The sequence below is a fragment of the Myripristis murdjan genome, chromosome 17 (genome assembly GCF_902150065.1).
Source record: "Myripristis murdjan chromosome 17, fMyrMur1.1, whole genome shotgun sequence".
NCBI lineage: Eukaryota > Metazoa > Chordata > Actinopteri > Holocentriformes > Holocentridae > Myripristis > Myripristis murdjan.
In genome coordinates, this window is record NC_043996.1 from 15,968,020 (window position 1) to 15,984,708 (window position 16,689).

Here is a 16,689-nt window from a genome sequence, read left to right on the forward strand (position 1 = left end):
CAAGGTATTTCAAAATATTAAGACAGAAATTACTCTCGCCATTTACAGAAATTATACCACTCCCACTAGAGATGTTCACACACACACACACACACACACACACACACACACAAATAACAGATAAATCAGCAGATTAATAGTTACACACTTCTCACCTGTCATCAGTCCAGAGGTAGCGGTAGTTGGCAAATGATCCTTGGTATTCCCTGACCTGTAAGTCCACATGATTGCTCTAACTTAAGCATCATAAATGAACATCAGTGTCTGGATGAGAAAAGAAATACAGCTCACCCTAGCGATGGCTGTGCGTGCCCGGGTGCGGATCACAAAGCACAGCTCTGACAAGTCTTCCATCTCATTTATGTCCAACTACAAGTGGAAGAAAACATCGTTATGCTAAAAAATACTTAACCTATGCACAGTAGTGAAAAGATCCTACACCTCCTTCAAAAGTGGCAATACCATAACAGGGAAAAACTCAATAAAAGTTGTACAGTCAAAATGTTACTTGAGTGAATGTGCACAACTGTTACTGTAGCAGTAAAATGCACTTAAGTGTGAAAAGTAAAAAGCAGTCATTGTGAAGAATGGTTCCTTTTAGAGAATTAAAACACTGATGCACTGATGAAATATGCTTAGTTACCCTCCACATTATATGTATTTCTGTATGTGTGACACCTGATAGTTATCCAGCTGTTTGTGCTTTGCCACTCTGGGTATGAACGACGCCATGTTGGTGATATTGGTCACCATCTTATCGACAATATCATAAAAGTTGCCCTGGAGAGTGAAGTCCAATGAGGGGTCAAAGGTCATCTCATTGCCGTTGAGGACCAGCTGGACTTCAAAGAGTGGGGAGATGCGCTGGGCTGTATCTGTATTGTCCATGAAGTACTGCAGGGAGCAGCGCACTGCACTGGAGAAGCCTGTCAGGATCATCCGGTCCACATAGTCTGTGTAAGCCTGCCACTCAACACTGTTTGGGTCAGACACACCCAGCAGAGACTGGTTCTCCTGAAAAGTGAGGGAGGAAAAATTCCACGCACGTCTGTTTGATTGATAACTGCGGTATTTCTTATTTGTGAGCATAGCATCTGTCAAATGTCTTCTTGTCTTTTTCTACTTGAAGCATTGCATATCTGCTTTAGAGTATGCATTTTCACATGCAAACCTACAACAGTGTGTAACTGCTCTCCATCATCAAGACACATGTCTGAATTTGGGATGTTTATTTATTTTGTGTATTATTTTGTGTCTGTTTTGTACCTGCAGTAGTTGGTGTATCTGCTCCCCAGTGTCAGTGATGAGTGTGTACTGTTTGGCAACACTGTCTTCCATGTCAGAGAGGGTGAGGAGAGGAGAACCACGGCCCTTCCTGGTGATGAAGGCCCGGTGGCTGAACTTCCCCATCAGGGCCTGGATGGCCTCCACGTTGGCTTTACTCTTCTGGACACGGCATGAAATGTCCTAGTGATCACAGAAGAGAGGGATTATTGTATCAGAAATATCAAAGAGGGGGGATTTTTTTCTTTGGTGATGGATATGACAGTCCTGTGCTTCTTTGGGTACCATCAGCATCACTGAATGTAAATACCCAGAACCATGGTGGAAAAAAACCCTCTTAAACATACTGTACCTTTTATTGAACTACTAGAGTGGGTAACAATGGGAAGGAAGTTGGTTCTGTAAGTGCACAAGCAGTTTTGTGTCAAAAGTTTGTATGTGCGGTAAACTGTGTGTGTAATGACGTGTCCTTTCAGGCTCGGCACTTTCTAATGTCAACCGCACATGACGTGGACTGCAGGAAGGAGGATATGAGGCCTCATGACACAAGGGCAGCTGATGTTGCAATGGAAACTGTGCCCTATGTCATGTGCTTTTTTATATGTCAGCATGAAATGCAGCTGAGGCAGCAATTTTTCTATAAATACTGTGAATATGCACTTGAATAGGGCAAACACAAGTATAGAAGAGAAATTATGCCATACACCGAGTTTAACTTGCATTGTTATAGTTGTTGTTGCTGCAGTCAAAGATTTTTTTTTCAGAGTGATGAGTGTGTGTGTGTGTGTGTGTGTGTGTGTGTGTGTGTGTGTGTGTGTGAGAATGCACCTTGACGAGGTTGCGTGTGGTCTGGATGTAGTCCCACAAGTCGTCCTGGGCCCATGTCAGTTCCTGGAGGGCGGGGCCTAGCTGTCGCCTGGTCTTGTCCATCTCCTCCTTGACCAATCCCAACTCTACAGCCATGATGGTGCTGTGGAGCTGGTTGTACCACTGGGTCACAAGGGCCAGTGTCTGGGTGTACTACAGACCAAACAGCGATGTTAACTCTGTTCTCCTTCATCTGTTTTTGACTTGTGAACATGTATACTTTTGGATGCATAGGACTTGATTGAAAGGAAATGTAAGACTTGGCTGAATAAAGGCTGATAAAAAATGATCCCACTGCAGTGTTCAAATACAAACAGACCATTTAGAGCTTCAAAATCCATGTAAAGCTGATGAAGAGCTGTCACATGCTGTCAGCAGTTCAGTGTAACACTCGCAGATTAACTCACCATGTAGAGAGTCTCTCGTTTGGAGTAAAGATGAAGAGCTGCTTTGGGGATGTTGTGGTTCTTCAACATGCCGAGATACTTCACCTCTCTTAGCACTGAGGTCAGCTGAGGAGAGACAGAAGAAGAGGAAATTTAACCGAAAACTGAGTTTATTCTTTGTTTTCCTCACAAATGATCAATCTTAATCATATATCTATTTTTTCCTCTGCTGCAACATATCATATGCTCTACATTTTACTTTTTAAAAATGTTCTTTATTTATTTAAGTTTTGGTACTTTCGGTGCAGTTTTATTGTGTTGTTTTACTTTTGTAAAATGTACTGAGACCCTGTGGTATGATATTGTATTTTAAAGCCCCAAGAGTGCAGTGGTTGTGTGGACTACTGCAATAACACAAGCGAGAGTTTGTTTACATCTTCAGTTTGTAAGCTGGAGGACAGGAGGGCAGTTCCACTGTGATGTCAGGATCAGGAAGGGAAAAAGCCTCAGCAGGGAACAAGAGAGTTTCACTCCCATGTCATTCTCTAACCAGGACTGCTGTAATGTTATTTTCTAATACAACAGAAACAAAGCCAGCTCCTTGAACTAATTAGAGGTTTTCAGTTCCCGCCACTTGTCGCCTCTCCAGTGTTGATTTGACATTGACCTTTATCCTGTATAACTTGCTTTTCTACAATCCCACTGTTGAAGCATCTGAATCAACCATTTCTCTCTTTTGTTGTCATATTGGAGCACTCCATGTTTATAAACGATGAAATGGTTACTGCCACCAACTGGTGAGGAGTGTGGTTACAGGCTTGCCACAGACAGAGGAGCATGGGGGGGGGGCACCATTTTCAAATTCCGGATTTGGACTTAAAATATCTTGACTTCACATACAGTGGATGTTTGTGATTACACTTTAAATGATTAGACTTTAAATGATGACACCTCAGTAGCCTTTTGAATGATGGGTAACAGATGTGAGGCGGCCCGTCACTCAGGTTATGTCACTCTTGATATTTGTATTTCTTTTCTCCTTACAGCAGGGTTAAAGTTGACCTGGAACAGGCCCGTGTCAGCGTCCAGGGTGAGCAGCGGTTCTCGGAGGTGTGTGTGACAGAGCTCCTCCAGCCCTTCTGTCCACTCTGAGAACAGCTCTTCATCGTGCTGGTCCAGGACCTCCAGAACATGCTCACACTTCTGCAGGACCTCGTCTGCCTCAGCAGAGCCCAGAGGCCTGGGAGGGGTGGAAAGTGGGAGGAAAGAGGCAAGGCAGTGAGATAAAGATGAAGATAAAGACATACGGACATATTTCATCTGCATGTTGTTGACATGTCCACTATATTTAGACAGTGTGTGTATATGTATGCAACGACTTTCATTCCAAAATGAGATTTCCGCCTGATGAATAAAGAGAAAACTCATTCAATAAAATTCTTCTGCTATTCTATTTGTGGAAATTCTGACTGATAAATTTCAGGTAGTAATATTTTCAATTCTTCATGCCTATGTTCTTAATAATATAGTCAAAACAAAAATATGGTAACAGAACACTACTTTTCCTATTTTCTATCCTATGCTTTAATGTTGACTACTAAACAGTGTTTCTTGGATTGTCCTTTGACGAAACCCCCTCCACCTCCCCATAATGCCAATACCAATGACATATTAACATAACTACTGATCAGTTTTTGCATTGTGGGTTATATCGGTTGGCAGATGAAAAGTGTAGTTTGTGTTGTGTCCATACATATGAGCCAGCTGGTTAAGGTTGCTCCTGCTGGTGAGGATGCGATCCCGGAGCTCCTGAGACCACTTGAGGTTGCCAGCCACTGCAGGCATGTTCTTACCCAGGACCGCACAGCCTGACCGCAGCTAAAACACAAGAGCATTGTTTTGCCGATGATTAAGTCATATTCATTGCTCAGTACCCTTTGCAATATGGTAACACACCAACAGTACAGCTATTGTGTGTGTGTGTTTACTGTGTTATTATGATGTGTGCGCCACTTTAAACACTTATCACTTATTATACACAGTGGCAGACCTACTGCATGTTAGTGATTGTATGTAGTGTGGTTAATATGACTAAAACATTGGTCTTGACATTCTGACCTCGAACGTGAGCTAATCACCACGCCACACAGTTATTTTAACTTCCTCTCTGTTTCCTGTATGCTTCACTGTTTCTCTCACCCCGTCTCTGTGCTGCTCAAGTATAAAGTGACAGTGGTTTATTTCCTGGTTGAACATGGTCAACAATAGGCTGTAGTTAGGCGAGAACAGCTGGTTGATCTTGGGTCTCTCAAGCAGGGTGCCAAAAATCTTCAGCAGCTGGATAGGACACAACAGCCCAATTACATGATGAGTGCAATGTGCAGCCTTGCATGTAGAATATATTCATAAATCAGTATTCAAGGTGTAGTGGGCATACTTTAAAGGTAGACTTCAGGCTCCTGGAGTGCTGGAAGGCCAGGTTGAGCACGGTCCCCAGCCTCTCGTCAAAATCTCTGTTCTGCTCCATGAAACGTCTGTAATGACCCACAAACTCCTGGACACAAGATGGCATCAGACAGGAGAGAGTGGCTTTGTTCACTCCTTTGAACTCGGTTACATGAAAAGTGTGACTGAAAAAAGCTTGGAGTGCACTTTTATTATTACTTTTACTTTATCAAACTTTAAGTGCGCTATGCTTCATGTAGGTTCATCTGAGTTAAACAGATCTTTGTGGATTAGAATAATACACTATTCCAAAAAGTAATATTTAAAATGGTTAGTTCAGCACTTGAGTCTGTTTGATTGAACAGGCCCTTTATTTATTAAGCTATTGTTCAAAAATTATGCTTGTAGATAGAGGAATATTTTATTTTTTTATAATGATTATTTAGCTGTGTCTATCAGCTGTTCTTAAATATAATAATTCACTAAGAATAATTCATTTGGCATTAATCATTTGTAGCATACTGATATCTGAGATGACTGCAAGCCTCACATCGTTAGTGTAATCCAGGGGATCATATTTGCTCTCTCTGAGGGCTCGCCAGCGGTCATGAAACTCCTCGCTCATACTGAAAACCATTTCACTGAGGATCTTTCCTCGTGATCCACCCAGCTCCACCTTCTCCAGCTTCAGGAAGTCCAGTGCTGTTGCAAACAACTCCTGTGGATCAGAAGAGGAAAGCCACTGAAAGGTCAGGGTCATAAGAGGGAAGTGAGTGTCAGAGGTCCAGTGCTGATGATTCAGCTGAATCTTACTGTAGTGCTGTAACGGTGGTTAGGAAATCAGATTTTTCTGTCAGCTGGCAGTTTTTTCTAGTACTATTAACAAGAAAAAAAAATGTGCTGAATACTGAAATACACAGCTTCTCCCTTCATATGTACATTTTTACAATAACACCCTCTTGAAACAAAGTATAGCATCTTTTTCAGTGACTGATGTTTTTGGACAAAGAACAACCATTTTTCCTTTTAAATTTGAGATGATTTTATGGCATCATTGCTATACTATATAGATTGGGGACAAGAGTGGAATACATGTAAGGTCACCCTCACAGTGAGGGTAGCAATATGCACTTAGTCCACTGAACTATCAGTATGCCCTGATCTTTGTTAAACAGCTTTATTAGAAAGTGTTTAAAAACTTGACGTTGCATACTTTCAAGTGCTGTATAGCATCATCACTCCAGATTATTTGGGCAGACTATACAATATGTATATACCAGTTTTTACATCTGCATGTAAATGGTTTTCACATTGAGGGCCCTATCTTGTGCCACCCGCTATCCGCTGCCACTACCCGCTACCCGCAAATTGCGGATTTAGGAACTTCCGCTATCCCTAAACGGTATCTTGCGCCACCCGCTACCCGCTATCCGTTATGCCGACTCCGTCATTTGTGCCTGGAGGTGTGTCCGTGGGCGTGTTTCATGCGCTATCCCTAAAGTTGCTATCTTGCGCACACACTTTAGGGATAGCGGATAGCGGGAGGTGCACAAGATAGCAACTTTTATGGGGGAACGCCTCTTCCTAAATCCTAAATCCGCAAATAGCGGGTTTAGGGAGTCTGGCGCAAGATAGGGCCCGAAGTCTTACTATCCCTGCGTTCCAATACTCATACTACCATACTATTTAGTAGGGAAAAAAATAATTAGTATGTCCCAATACATACTAAACTACATACTTCGTAAGGGCAGCTGCAGTACATACTAAAAGTAAAAAGTATAAGTATGCGATTTGGAACGCAGGGCTAGTTTCAACCCTACTTAACCTTTCCTCAAACAAAGAGCATGTGCTCCTTTCTGCTTGTCCTCTGCCTATCAAAAGAGCTAAGTGAGTCACCTCGATCATGAGCAACCTGTCCATGATACGATCTGTGCGCTCGAACACCAGCGTGGCAGGGAAGTCCCACAGCCTGATGGTCTGGCCGTGAGTGTAGTACTGAGGGATCCTCTGGCGATGAACGTGGAACAGACGCTTGAAACTACGAAGAACTGAGATGGTCATCTGGACTCTCTCCACTCCTTCCTCCAACTCCATTTTAAACAGCTCCTCAGGGATAAGGTAGGCAAAGGCCTGCACACACACAAGCCGCACGTATGCATGTGTACATGTGAAACATGCACGTACACAGATACATACAGATTCGTGGTCACTTGGTTGGTCTTTCTCCCTTTCTCTGTCTCTCACACAAACACACACACATTGCTGTACCTTCTCAATGATCAGGTTGCAGAGCTCTTGCAGGAGGACCACCATGCGCTGTGGGGAACAGTAATACTGCGAGTGGCTCCAGATGAGACAAAGTGTGTGGAAGAGTGGAGGCAGCAGCGACTCTGTCTGTGGGAAGCTCCTCTCCTCCAAGCTGCTAATCAGCCTCCTCAGAGGCCGCAGGTACAGATCTATGTCCTCTGCTTCCAGTACCGCTAGGAGCACCACAAATACATAGGGCACAACTAATAGATAACAGTGTGAATCAGCAGTGTGCCTAGGCGTTTTGTTGAGCAGTGGGGTTTGGTGATTTTGTTCTTTGTTCTATGCTTGTTTCAGCTCAAGATTTTATTCTAGGGAGAGACACACAGCTGAAATAGATCTTTTTGGACTTACTTGATGGAAACACAAATTGACAAATCCATTTGATGGGTCTACTTGTTTGTGTTTTTCAGCGATATTGGGGTGTAAAATATTCTTTTTATTTCTACAGATTGACATTTTCTGTAAGCAGCAGTGGCACTTTGCTTGCCATGTCGGCCCAGCATTATTGAGTGAACACACTGACACACACAAAGCAAGGGGCAATGAAACATTTGAAAATCAGAGAGATGCCGATGTTACAATGCCGAATAGATTATACACTGTGTGTGTTTATGAAAATTAAAGGAACTGAACTGGGGAGAAAATGTTGCAATGATAACTGTAAACTGTTGGAGTAGGAGCAATATTTATTAAGCCAGTTTCTGCCTCTAGGATAAAACTGAATGAGAAGGTTCTACTGCAATGGCTTGACATTAGCACTGAAGAACTGGCACAGCTACATCATGAGAAAGAAGGAAACAAATTGGAACTGATAGATGAGGAGAAACAAGTTCTGCTGATCTACCATTGTTCACTTTGAGGCAGATATCGTTGAAAGATGAGTAGTAACTGCTCTTGATTCTCCTCAGGATCTCCATGATCTGCTTCACTTTGGGACCCTGGATCTGAAAACAAGGGTAGCATGGTTGGATGCTGGAGACTGGAGATAAATCACCTATTAAAGGAGAATCTGAAGTGCCATGCAACAGGGTTGGGGATGTGCTCGCTTTCAGCTGAGACTTTCTTACAGTTCAAAATCTTGAAGTCTTTTGCAATAAAAATGATTCTTTGACATGGAAGACATGGAAACTATTTAAAAAAAAAAAAAAAAAAAGATTTTCCAGTTCTGCAGCTACACATACATTTTTTCACAGATTGACACACACATTCAAGCCTCATACTTGTGACTGGATGCCTAGGAGGTTTTCCCTCTGAGTGGTCCAGAACTGGAGCTCAACAGTGGGGCCCGGGTAGTCTCCCTGGTGCAGTGCTTTGCCAGATTCCTTCGTCAGGACAGTCCATATCTGACTGGACCACTGAATTATCAGCGTTTCTATGGAGTACAACAACCCACGATCCAGCGGCCAGCCAGTGGGGCTGAGGGAGACAGAGACTGTTGCCTCTAATGTAAAGTCAACTTGTAATCCCACTCAGTTAAGTAATTTTGATCTTATGCAGTCTAACTGAGGCCATCACGTCTAGACTCAGTTACATGGAAGTTACATGGAAATTAACTTTACACACAATATCACATTTTCAAGTTTTGTGGCCCGAACAGAAAATCCTTTAACTCTCCAAGTCAAAGATTCAGACTCAAATATCCTGTTGCCATGTGAGTGAGATCGAAATCTTCTGCAAATATGAACTGAAGAAGGTTCTCGAAACCAGATGTGTTGAATTGACAGCCTATTGCTGTTACCATGGTAGACGGTCCTTCTGCTGAATTAACAGGTGTTATAGATTTTCAGTATTAATAAATTGTCAGGATTGTCTTTGGTTTTAATATTGACTTTGATTTTTTTTTGTTTTTTTTCCCTATTATATCTACATTAAAGTTAAAAAAGAAACTGAATGAGTGGGGTTTTGAGTCAGGATTCAAAACAAGAAATAATAGAAAATGTGGAAGTGTATAAAGACTTTCGACATCCACCTGTGGGTTAAATGTGAGTGGAATGCTGCTGCTGGCTTATCAGTAGTGGTGTGCCCTCCTCTCATTAAAGGACAACAACAGCAGCAAAATGGGCTTCATTTTGTGTGTTAATAACATTTTGTCTTGTCCACTTCTGAGCTGATAAAAGACACCAATTAAGTGAATATATTTTATAAATGTCATGTTTGAGCTGTTGTGTAGTAACTGTCATGTAAGAGTTGCTAAAGAATTTTCTTTATCACTCCTAGACAAAATAAGGATTCTTACACTAACCTGAGTACAATGTCCTGAGCCTGCGCCCTCTCAACACAGAGCGGCAGGGGCAGCAGGGTCCGTCCCTCAGCTCGGCCTCTCAGTGTCACAACCCTGCTCCTCAGCTTCTCCAGGTGCCTGTGGATGTCTTCAGACACCACCTGCGGCCAGTCCCCATGGTTCAGGCCATTGGACAGGACACACACTAGCACCTATGGCGCACAGAAGCACCCACAGAGGCGTACACATATATGTAATTTTCTGAGGTGAGTAAACAAACTGGTAGCTTACCCTTTGAGCATCATCTTGATTTTTCTTCCATCTGGACTATATTTTAATCTACAGCAGTAGGTTTCAACCTTGAGGGAATTACAAGGGGTCCTCAGCCATATATGGAATAGTTTAATTTGATTTTTGCAATTTAATTAAAAAGAAATTTATGGATGAATTATTACATGTTAAACTCACCACTTTGAATCAATGGTTTCAAGTGTGACATCTCAACAATTTAAGGCTATATCAGCCAAAATACCTTTGTCTCACAAGAGGGTCTCTCAGGGAAAATCACCTCAAATGCAGGTTTATGGCTCAAGGAAAGCCAGCTTGGAAGTCAGGAACATGAAAAAGTTTGAAAACCTCTGATCTACACTGTAGCTCATATTCAGTTTTCACTGTATCCAACTTATCCCTTTCTCCAGATGATTCTTCATGACTGAGGCTGCCATCAGTGGAAGCAGGAGAGAGGGTGGCAGAGTGGGGAGTGTCACCCAGGATATTTTTCACATACACGTGCACACACACACACACACACACACACACACACACACACTGGCCTACCTCTGTGATAACGACAGGTAGGTGCTCCATGGGGTATCCTGATACCTCTCCAAGCCGCAGTTGGCTCCTGAAGCCATGACGGCTGATTCTCTTCACACCCCTCTTCAGCACACACAAAAGCTTGGTCTTCCATGGTGGGGATGTCTTCACAGATGCAAATACAGTAGGAATGCTTTCAATAGTATTGAAAGCACTAGAAATAAGTAGTGACTTATTTCAACAAATGGACTCGTTAGACGGAGTGTAGACAGCATGCCCGGGAGGTTCTGCTAAATACAGATTTGCCTTCCTTCAAATGCATGCCAGTGATTATTTTCTTGCTTGACAGATGGAATGTTTTTCCACTATGTGATTGTCCACACATGACAGTATTCATATAAAATCCCTCAAGATGTGAATGATTTCTCTGCAGTCTCAGTCTGCATTGCCATGCTTTAATGGCACTCAAGCTGCCAGCAAGGAAATTTGTCTAATCACTTATGTGATGCACTAATCAGTGCCACAGTGTGCAGTCTCATTTTACTTTGCTGCAGCATTACATAGAGGTCACTTGTGTACAAATGCAAAAGGAACACCTGGCTCTTTGCAGGAAACAGACAATATGAATCTGTGTGAAAACTAAGATCCTTAAGTGAGTCAAGAAAATTGACTTTAGCCAGGATGGGGAGATATGCAGATAAGCCACATTTTACAAAAGCAGGTGCAACTAAGTGTTTAAAGGGTGACCCACTCACCTGAGCATCCCCAGCATGCAGCGTCCCTCCAGGCCCGGTGAACAGCAGCAGCCTGCTGGTCCAGATGTGGTCTAGGAAATCCAGCAGAATCTTCTGGTTCTCCTCTGCGCCGATGAAGCGGTTCCACTTATCTGTCTTCACCCGCAGGATACAGAAGGCCTGTTCCCGCAGGAAGTCCACCCTCTCGTCTGATAAAGCCACTCCAGCTTTGAGCGGGGAATCTTGGGGGACACGCACTCCTCCACCCCCTCCACTACCTGAGACTCCACTCTTACTGCCGCTGCTGGCAGCCTCAGCCATGAAGCCTCAGCTGGAGGAAGGGAGAATATGAATTCAAAGAGAGCAGAAAGAAAGATAGGCTATAGATTACCATATGCAGTGGATATGTGAAGAGAGAGGAAAATCCTTCAAGAGTGACATAAAGAGCTACAACTTCATACACTCATTTAAGAACAACTTGGCAGAAAATTCTTGTAGGCAGACACTACGTAAATAACAGGAAGCTTGCCCAGTGGTAACAATAAATGCTCCTTTTCTGTTGTCCTTGCTGTAAGCTGCCTGTCTCTTCTACAGCACAGAGGGCTATCAGATGGAAAAGTGATACACCTTGACGCCACAGGCCACCTGTCACTGTGGCAACCTGGTGTGGGCTGGTTCTGTTTCCCTTGATGATGGTTATGTGTGTTGTCTGTATGCCTTGCAAGCCTATCCTGTAACTTGAGCCATCAGGGTAGATCAAAATACAGTGACACCTCCAGGACGGGTAATGATAGTACGCCTACAATCTACCTAACCTCAGTGATGTGACATAGGCATATGATTTACTGTTTGTCTGTAAATGGTAAACACTAAATACAATATAGTCTGTGCAATTAATAATTTTGTATGTTTACATGTGTTTGTATGTGTGTAAGTGTATAGTTCATCAAGCATCAATCAGGGAGTTGCATACTGAATATTGTGGTGCTATTGCATTGACAATAAAGGTATTCTCTTCTCTTCTCTTCTCTTCTCTTCTCTTCTCTTCTCTTCTCTTCTCTTCTCTTCTCTTCTCTTCTCTTCTCTTCTCTTCTCTTCTCTCTTCTTCCTCTTCTCTTCTTCTCTTCTATGAATGAGTAGCAGATACATGCGCACTTACTCTCCAACCCATTTATGTAATGTGTACCATGAGCACATGATGGCAGTGTGGTACAGTGCTCCTGACAGCATCCCTCAGCTGTAATCCAAAGTGACCCTAGCCATGACATCCTATTACGCATGTTATGCCATTTATGTAAAAAAATGTCGAAAAATGGGACATTTCTCTAACTGTGTTACTTAAAATACCACAGCAATGATTACCCTTTTTAAAAGATTCCCAATTTTTCCGGTTTAACTTTAATACATGGGTGTAAACATAACCCAATATGAAATGGGCTGACTGGAGAGGACAGAGGTTTTCTGGGATGTCTGACATTTGAGTCTCTTGCTAACCTTATAGTCATGACTTTGATCTATATTTAGGTGTGGGCCACGCCTACAAACAAATGATTTTCTTGCTCCAGTTTTCTTAAAATGGATGTCTGACTCAGAGAATCCATTAGAAAGAAGGTCCACTGAAACCTGATGATTTCTATTAAATGCCAGTGTATAACAATTCTGCATATCTGCGCAGGTTAATTAACCCAGGGATTATTCTCTAAAAATGTTGTTGTTCATACATTCACTCTTTCTGCAGTTCCCTTTGGCTGTAATTAATATTGCACTGGCTGCTTTGGATACAATTCAGGGACGTGAGTTTTCACAACGCATATAATGTTTTTCGGGTGTATATAACCTTTGGGGGTTTATAATTTCATTTTTAACTTAAGGGTTAAACATACAGTACATCAGCAGTGGAAATTTCCATTGTTCACCGCATTGGTTATACCAGCCAATAATCCATGGCAGTTGTCCAAGGAAATTTGTCCTTTCCGAAATTTGTAATTCCATGCCTTGCTCTGTTTGTATGAGCAAATGTGTGTATGTTGAATGTGTATGTGCATGCGGGTAACATACAGATACATTACTTGTGTGTGTATGTTTGTGTACCCATGTCCAACGGTGCATGCATCATGCATGGGTGTGTGCTTTTTTGTGCATATTTAAGCAATATTTATGGATAATTGTGATTGTGTGTGTGCACATTTGCTGAAGGGTGTGTATTTTTTTTTTTGTACTTGTATGAGTGTGTGGGGTTTGCATGTACATGTGTGTGTCTCTCTCTCCGCAGCCCAAGGCCAGTGGATGTGTCCCCTGGGTGTCTCCACACACACTATAGCTAAGCCCATTTGAGCCTGCTGACAGCAGGAGCACGACTGCCCATCTCTCTGACCTCACGCCCAATGTCACTCCTGCTCCACAGGGATGGAGGGATGCAGGCAGGGAGGGAATGGGGGCCAGGAAAAAAGAGATCTGAGGACATTGGGGGGGCGGAAGAAGCAGGAGAGGGAGCCAATGGAGAGAAAGAGAGAAAAAAAGAGAATAGGAGAATGGGGAGGGGTAGCAAACTCTCAGAATTCAGATGAGGAACCACAATGAAGAGAAAGAGAGAGAATGGGGTGATTGAGGCGCAGAAGAATGATGGCGGAAAAGAGAAACGTTGTAATTATGCTGCAAAAAAAAAAAAAAAAATCTCCATCTTAACGGGTCATTTAGGCTCATAATTATTACAATCATATATAACATCTTGTTGTTCTTAAAAAAGTGAAAAATTATCCCATCTCACAGGCTGATTTTCTTTTCTCTTGTTTCAAGAAAAAAGAAAAAATATCAGACTAAATGACTTGTTCAAGATGGAGATTTTTTGCTATTGGTGGTAACAAATCTTCCACTGGACTGCTGGACAGAGTCATCGCTGAGCAATGTAAACAGGAGGAGTGAGAGACAAATGGAAAATAAACATGTACTCCCAGGCCAGAGTCAAGCTATTCATTGTCGCAATGACTCAACAAACAAGGCTGGATGTCTTGGTTTATTTATTTATTTATTTATTTTCTGGATTGTAAGCCACATTCCACCTTGCACTCAGTCCAAAAGACATTGCATGCTCTCACCTACACACTTGTAAAAGGAGTGGGGTATAAAAGCAGGGCATGCAATATTTTGCCTAAGCCGGCGAAACTCTTGTGGTAACATAGTTTTAACCTGATGCCTCTCTCACTCCATCTCATTTCTTTTTCCTCCCTTCCTTCTCCCGCTCCTCTGTTTCTCCACTTCTCTTCCTTGCTCTCTCCATTTGCGGTTGCCATAGCTACGTGTTGCTTGACGAGTAGACTGCTGCTCTTCAGTCCAGGGCTCGCGCTCTCCTCATCTACCCCTCGACTCCTCTCCTCGTCACCTTTCCCTCTCCTCTGCCAGGGGGGAATTTACATGTAGATGAGTTTGTGGTCACTGTCTCTCTCTCTCCCTCTCTCTCTGAGTATATCTTTATCTTTCAGCCACCCTCAATCTCTTGCACACACACACACACTCACACATGGACTCAATGATGACCACCATCTCCTCTGGCATTAGCTGTCTCAAGCAAGCTCGCCCTTTGCCACTTGTCTCAGCCTTTCTTATTTCATCTTGTAGTCTCTGGGGAAAAAGAGCAGATCCATGTAGTTCTGAGGCAGCTGGACTCAGGGGAGGAGTTGGACAAAAAAAGAGGAAAGAGGGGAGAGAAAAAAATAGCAGGGAGAAAGAACCGAAGAGAAAAATGAAGCCAGCGACAGAGAGAAACTGAGACAGTGACAAAGATGGCAAAAGCGTACACCATTCACACACACACACACACACACACACACACACACACACACACACACTTACACACTGCTCATTTCAGAGCCTCCCTCCTGTTGTTGGCTGACTAAACATGAAACCCTACAATGACTGGCAAGTGGCATGTATGTGCATGTGTGTTTGTGTGTGGTGTGTGTATGTGTGTGTGTGTGTGTGTGTGTGTGTGTGTGTGTGTGTGTCCAGATGGTGCTGACCAGCCGTCCCTCCCAAGGTGGGTGAAGTAAATGGAGCGATTACAGTAATGACCGGCACACACATCTGTCTCATATCTCTGCATGCCTGCCAGCTCCTCAATACACACATATACACACATACTCATGCATACACACACAGATACGTACACACACAAACACACTACTGGCTGAGATCCCTGGACTTGGTCAGAGCTGGCATCTGCCAGCAAACACCATTATAATGTGCAATTTTCCTGGTGTTTTATAGTATAATGTTGCAGTCTGTTATTGTGGAGAACAAGTGTGTTAAAATCTAACCAGCTAGATGACACCTTGGGCACCTCAGAAAAGAGAACCACTGGTAGTTTTTGTCAATTATTTTAACATATTTTTCTGAACTAAGGTCCATGCTCTCCAAACAATTAACATAGCTTTGTAAACCCTTGATAATTTTACAGATTTTCATTGTTTTCACACGACACACAAAACTACAAATGTCGCTTTTCCAAACACTACACCCAAATCTCTGCCTCTAATTAAAAGTTTAATACTTTTGTAGTTTTATTCAAATTGCAAAACAAGATGTTAGTGGAAGTTTTCCATGGAACACATGGAAAACATGTTTGTCAAAATGTAAGATTTGATCATTAACAAATTATGGATGAAACTGCATAAAATAAGATTAAGCAAAACGACTTTGAAACTTTGAGACAGACAGTCGTCAGTTTCATCAGTATTCATGCGTGAATATATCTGGATATGTTGTCTTATCAGTAACTGGTTCTGTAAATTTTAAGACAGTATTTATTTTTATAAAGGCATTACAAATAGCGTGTCGTTATGCAGCACAGTTTGGCTGTTGTACAAAATGAGAGTCTGTTTGGAAAGCAAATCAGTTGAGAAAATCTGTATGATGAAATTTGACCTCTCTCCTCAAGGTCACACTGCTGCTTTACTGTCCTCTCTCTCTCTCTCTCTCTCTGCCCCTAACTCTGCCTTTCCTCTCCTTCTGTCCCCGACACTCTCTCAAAATCCCTTCGTCCCTCCTCTTTCATCACTCAAATCTGACCCATTTCAGGCTTTTCTCCTCCCCTGTTCTAACCCCTTTCTTTTTCTTCCTCTTTGGTGTTTCCTCTGGAACCAGGAGTGGGTCAAGAGAGGGGACAGTTCGGGACGAGCCACAGGGGACGGAAAGTGTCTTTGTAGGGAGGAGAAGAGGCACAGAGTCACCGGCAAGCTCTTTCTTATCAGACCTCTGCTTTGTTCTTGAAAGGTCTCTCCTCTATCTGGACTCAGTGATATTTGAGAGGCGTTCTGTGTACACAGGAAGGGATTAGAGAGCACGGACAGTCTTGCAGGACATGTGTGTGCTTGTGTGAGTGTGTGTGTGAGGGTGTGAGTGAGTGTGCTTTCAGGTTGACGAGGCCCTGCGTAGCAGCTTGCATCCAGAATCGCTGAGTCCATGCTGACCACTTCCAGGATATTGTTCTCTAAGTCAACACGCTGTGTAAGAGAACACCCTTATTTCACTGGCAAAGTACTGCAGAGTGCCCTCTCCAAAATCTGCAGATACAGTGTTTCCTGTGAAAAAAACAACAAAAGAACAGCATTGTTCTGTGCTGTGGAGACAT

General features: G+C 42.8%; 1 protein-coding gene across 1 annotated transcript in view; it reads right to left on the reverse strand.

Annotated features, from left to right (window-relative positions):
• The window catches only part of dnah9l (dynein, axonemal, heavy polypeptide 9 like), a 55,076-nt gene extending 44,696 nt beyond the window's left edge, over window positions 1–10,380 (reverse strand). Inside the window, exons 1-17 of the mRNA XM_030074186.1 lie at window positions 10,351–10,380; window positions 9,535–9,725; window positions 8,513–8,708; window positions 8,137–8,236; window positions 7,251–7,462; window positions 6,879–7,112; window positions 5,533–5,700; window positions 4,975–5,091; window positions 4,737–4,874; window positions 4,291–4,415; window positions 3,582–3,777; window positions 2,559–2,663; window positions 2,113–2,304; window positions 1,267–1,467; window positions 679–1,014; window positions 292–369; window positions 156–211 (exon numbers count right to left, since the gene is read on the reverse strand). Coding sequence (XP_029930046.1) covers window positions 156–211; window positions 292–369; window positions 679–1,014; window positions 1,267–1,467; window positions 2,113–2,304; window positions 2,559–2,663; window positions 3,582–3,777; window positions 4,291–4,415; window positions 4,737–4,874; window positions 4,975–5,091; window positions 5,533–5,700; window positions 6,879–7,112; window positions 7,251–7,462; window positions 8,137–8,236; window positions 8,513–8,708; window positions 9,535–9,725; window positions 10,351–10,380 — 2,675 coding nt within the window. The remainder of the gene's footprint in view (window positions 1–155; window positions 212–291; window positions 370–678; window positions 1,015–1,266; window positions 1,468–2,112; window positions 2,305–2,558; window positions 2,664–3,581; window positions 3,778–4,290; window positions 4,416–4,736; window positions 4,875–4,974; window positions 5,092–5,532; window positions 5,701–6,878; window positions 7,113–7,250; window positions 7,463–8,136; window positions 8,237–8,512; window positions 8,709–9,534; window positions 9,726–10,350) is intronic.
• Window positions 10,381–16,689: the final 6,309 nt, after the last annotated feature.